Below are 4,801 nucleotides of genomic sequence, written 5' to 3' on the forward strand. Positions count from 1 at the left end.
TGTCACTTTTTGACAGTTCAGTCGTTCATCGCCGACGGCAGCAGTAAACACTTTTTCGCGAAGAAAATTTATATTTTAATATTCTACTAGTTATATCTAAATTTTCTCGACCAAAGACAGGCAAATGTTATGCTTGCTAACATGAGCACTTTTCAGTAAGTAATCTGGAACAAAATGAGGCAGTGTTAACCTTCAACGCGAGCTTTCAATATTTCCTTTTCTATTTGTCTTGCTAAAATTTTCTTCCTTTCTAGTGCAAAAATAGAAAACATTTGCAGGCTTTGCTTGTCCGGCGATGACAACTTGGAATCTATTTTTGGTGATAGTGGAAGTGAACTGCTGCAGACTTTAATTTATGACTGCACAACGGTGAAGGTGCGTATGATGTCGATTTGGAATATTTATGACACAATATCGAATTGATTGATTGATACAAATCATCTGATTTATTTGAAGGTTTACCAAAAGATGGGATATCCAACCGCGATATGTGTTTCATGTAGGTCTAAAGTAGAAGGATTCCATCAATTCCGCGAGCAGTGTATTCAAAACGATGAATATCTACGATCGACCTTCCTCGAGCCGGAAGTAGTGATCAAAACCGAGCCTGATATTATAATCGGTCCTACAGGCGACGAGGAAGATGAAGATGATGATGACGATATCAATGAAGCTGATATTGAAGAATGGGATGAGTCTGAGTCAAACGACGTCTCAGAAGATATGCAAATTGATACTAGTTCCAATGGTGTAGAAATTCCTATCCAGACAAGACTATTTACACCCAATGAAATTGATTTCAGCCGTCACGCAAGCTTAGTTCCTCTGTTAAAATGTGAATTTTGTTCAGCTGAATTCGCTATTTTGGAACAGCTGGAAAAACACATCACTAGTCACAAAGAAGAGAAAATCTTCAAATGTTTTTACTGTCCAAAGACATTTCATTTCGCGAAAAATTTAAACATGCACGTGGAATACATTCATTCGAAGGTGAAATACGCACAGAGATCAACGATCAAAGCCACTTCCATTTCACCGAATCGACGGGATCGAAATGAGACGAGTACGAGCCTAATGGCTAGTCCAAGTGGCGTAAATATTAATAACAACATTATTAACAGTCGGAATGAAAAATCAATGCAAGTTCAGTCCCCAGTAAATTCGAATCGTGGACCACCCAATCGGATTAGTAACCACGAATGTCATGTTTGCCACAAATCATTCAGTGATCTCCGCCAACACATGCTCCTGCACGACGGTGAAAAGCCATACAAATGTGATATCTGTTCCAAATCATTTTTCAACGCATCTACGCTGAAAACCCATTATCGAGTGCATAGCGACGAGAATCCGTTCCGCTGCACCACTTGTACCAAAGTTTTCGACAACGCTCGCAGCCTGGAACTTCACTACCGCACACACACTGGTATGGCCGAGGCTCGTATATTCTTACGTTCAAAATGATAAATTACTGTTTATTTTAGGTGAACGACCATATTGCTGCGATGTATGCTTGAAAAAGTTCTCTTGCTCTTCCAATTTAAAGCGCCATCGAAAGTTACATGATAGAGAGTAAAAAATGATGCAAATTAGAGCAACGTCCTTTTTTAAGGAAACAAAATGTGTATATTACAGGCACCCGTGTAACTAGCAGCTAAAAGTCATCTGCATTTAATCCGATAGATTTTCGAAGAGAAGTTTGTGCATTTCTGCGTCATTTAATTACTATACTCTTTTGGTCACTATTTTATGCGAAGATCGGATTGAGTAAGAGCTTGAGATTTGATCTTTTTTTTTAGCAAAACAAAACAGGAACATATGAAATCGCACTATACTGTAGAAATATATTTAGTAAACATCTGCGATGGTATATTAAGCCAAGTGAATTGTCTAAGTCATTATATTTATGTAGTTATTTATTATCTAGTCGTTATAGAATCGAAACCGTTAAGTTGAAAACATGTTAGTATGTATCGTTGAGCTTTATGTTAAAATGATTAAACCAAATTTTGCAATACAACAATACCTAAGTCAAATGAACACACATGTTGTACATAGAAAAAATAAAATAAATTATCGAACTTAATTGACACAAAACTCTAAATCAAAACGCTTGTATACGAGAATGCTGCAACATCGCACGAGAGCGAACGTGGCTCGATAGAAACATGCACGGAACATACAGAAAGAAAAAGAATGGCCAGCAGCTGGAGGAACATGATCGCGGAGCGATGGAAGAATTGCTTCGCGCTAATGTAAGTAAGTTCCACGAAAAGCTGAACCGCTCGCGCAAAGGCTTTGTGCCACAAACTGACATGTGCAAACGGTGACGGAAATCTTCTCACGAACGAACGGTGCTGAAATACGGTGGTGATGCACTTACAAGAGCGCTGTACTAGGTTATTACCAGGATTTGGGAGGAGGTAGTACTTGCGGAGGAGTGGATGGAAGGTGTCGCATCTACAAAAAGTCAACGAATTTGATTGGACCTGCAAAGCGCTCGCCAGTCCAGCGATGCACTGGTCGAGCAATGTTGCAGCAGTGACTCGGGTGGATAATATTGATGACACTTCTGAGCGCCGCCTACAAGGTATTCGTACACATTTAATGTCCATCGCCGATTGCAGGAGAATTGGTGGGGCAATATCAGACAGGATTTAATGCCAAACGAACTACAACGGATAAGCTATTCGCCATCCGTCAGATGTTGCAGAAATGTCACGAGTATAATGTACCGTAATCCGGGGGCAAATTGATCACTGGGGTGATCGGTTCGGTACCAAATAGCATTTCCTTTCACGGATGCTTAATACTTCGTTGCCATCATAGATATTCCATGTTTTCTAGTTTATAGATGTCTAATGATGATTTTAAACTATTTTATTTTTATTAAAGTCAGTTTTGCATAGAAATATTCACAGTTTTTGAAGGTGTTAGCAATACTGTTAGAAATGCCGGTACTGCACAATCCGCTGATAAGCCTGCATGTAAACTTTGAGTGTTAAAAATTTTCTGTAAGCTACAGTGTGAATTGCTGAACTCATTTTTGAAATCGTGCAGCGTTACAAGAATAGTGTTTTGCCCATAAAACCATTTATTGTTGAATAACGTGCTTAATTTAAGGGAAATTGTATACATTTAGGCGTGTTGTACAGATTTACAAAGTTTAATTTTGCAATAAAATGATGATAGTAAGAACACAGACAAACAGACGTAACACTGACGAAATTACCATCGACCACTCATTTGACGATCATTTAAAATTCGCTATTTTACAAACCTCACAACCAGAGGCGCGCGCATCGTTTTTCTTTGCGTTTGACGTTTCCCACTACCGCCATCTGCCGGTCTTGTTGCACGAAACATTTTTTCGTGCAACATGCTCACCAGATGATGATGGCGTAAACTGGGCGATGGATTTTGATGAAATTTGTTCTAACTGTTACGTCTGTTTGTCTGTGGTAAGAATATTAACATTGACAATGACGAGTAGTAAGAATATAGACATCATTTACAGATTGAGGAGACCCAAGTTTGGTAGATAGGGAAATTTTACATTCTAACATATGCTTTTTTATAAGGTGATCAATTTCGCCCCAATGTGTCATTTTAAATTTTTGATATGAAAACTAATTTTATGGAATGTTAAATTAATTTTCATAAAAATTCGATAACATAAATTGATAGAATTCAATGAAGTACTGATTTCACCGAAATTAATTTAACAATACAGTCAACTCTCTCTAACTCGATATTGAAGGGACCATCGAGTTAGGGAGGTATCGAGTTACAGAACACAAATCCTTTGCAACTGTGATCCAAGGGACCATCGAGTTAGCCATGAAAACCAACTTTTACTATGGTTCTCTAACTCGATATCGAGTAAGGAAGAGTTAACTGTATTTGAATTCTAAAGGAAAACATGACAAAAAGTTGTGAAATAGTGATCAATTTGCCCCCGGATTACGGTACTGAAGTATCCACAAGGAACGGTCCGTTGAATATGATACACGGCAGCTGTAAATTGGTGGCTGTTTTCAAAAACGACGAACGATTCAGGAAAACAAAACCGCGTCTGATGAAACATCGCAATATTGCGGCGCTTATTTTAAATCCACATCCAGCGGCGGCGGTAACGCGCAGAAGATACGCGCGCAATTCAAACGCAACGTCAAAACTCACGTATGCTTGGATTTTTTCGTTGTTCAAGGACGCAAATGTTTCAAATTGGCTAAATATGAAACATTTGGTGATTTTTATTATCACTGCGACGGTATATCGATATTTTCAGATAAACGCATTACGTGGATTTATCTTGCAGAGCACAATAAGGTGAAAAGGGAGCGTGGTTGTTCCTTTCCTCAGAGGAAGGTCGCGTGTATTTTTGAGCAAATGCATTTATACATGACACGCTAATACACCTTGAGAAAGCCTCTTGAAATATTCACAGTAGCTTCCAAAGCTGATGATTTATGGTAAAATCATATGGGTTGTCAGAAACTTCACCATAAATTTAGTGCGACGCAAATTGTGGCCAATAAGCGCAGTAAGCCGCACTAGGTACGGTTTCGAAATAAAGTTAAGAACTACTCTTCCATTCTATTAGACCATTTCCGTCATAAAATTTTATTTGCTCATGAGCTTTCTTTCAATTTTCTGGACAAACTTCTCTAAGGAACCCATATGTTTTGAAGCTCCTAACTATTGAAAAACAATGAAAAACTGGTGGCACGACAGTTCGCCCCACGGTCCCCTACTATTTATTTCTCTCCGATTTTTATCGGACCCCTTTTTTCCCTTT

General features: G+C 38.6%; 1 protein-coding gene across 1 annotated transcript; it reads left to right on the forward strand.

Annotated features, from left to right (window-relative positions):
- LOC5573820 (zinc finger protein 664) lies at positions 1-2,086 on the forward strand. Its single transcript, XM_021847285.1, has 4 exons — positions 1-155; positions 255-375; positions 457-1,426; positions 1,485-2,086. Exons 1-4 carry the CDS (start codon positions 130-132, stop codon positions 1,574-1,576), a joined length of 1,209 nt encoding a protein of 402 aa, XP_021702977.1. The 5' UTR covers positions 1-129; the 3' UTR covers positions 1,577-2,086.
- The last annotated feature ends 2,715 nt before the right edge of the window (positions 2,087-4,801 follow it).

This window comes from Aedes aegypti, chromosome 2, assembly GCF_002204515.2.
Source record: "Aedes aegypti strain LVP_AGWG chromosome 2, AaegL5.0 Primary Assembly, whole genome shotgun sequence".
In the NCBI taxonomy this organism is placed as follows: Eukaryota; Metazoa; Arthropoda; class Insecta; order Diptera; family Culicidae; genus Aedes; species Aedes aegypti.

Excerpts from the sequence above, each read along its gene's own strand:
- LOC5573820 (XM_021847285.1), top strand. The coding sequence starts at position 130 with ATGCTTGCTAACATGAGCACTTTTCA. Across the intron at positions 156-254 it reads GCTAACATGAGCACTTTTCA|TGCAAAAATAGAAAACATTT; the intron begins GTAAGTAATCTG and ends CTTCCTTTCTAG. Across the intron at positions 376-456 it reads ATGACTGCACAACGGTGAAG|GTTTACCAAAAGATGGGATA; the intron begins GTGCGTATGATG and ends ATTTATTTGAAG.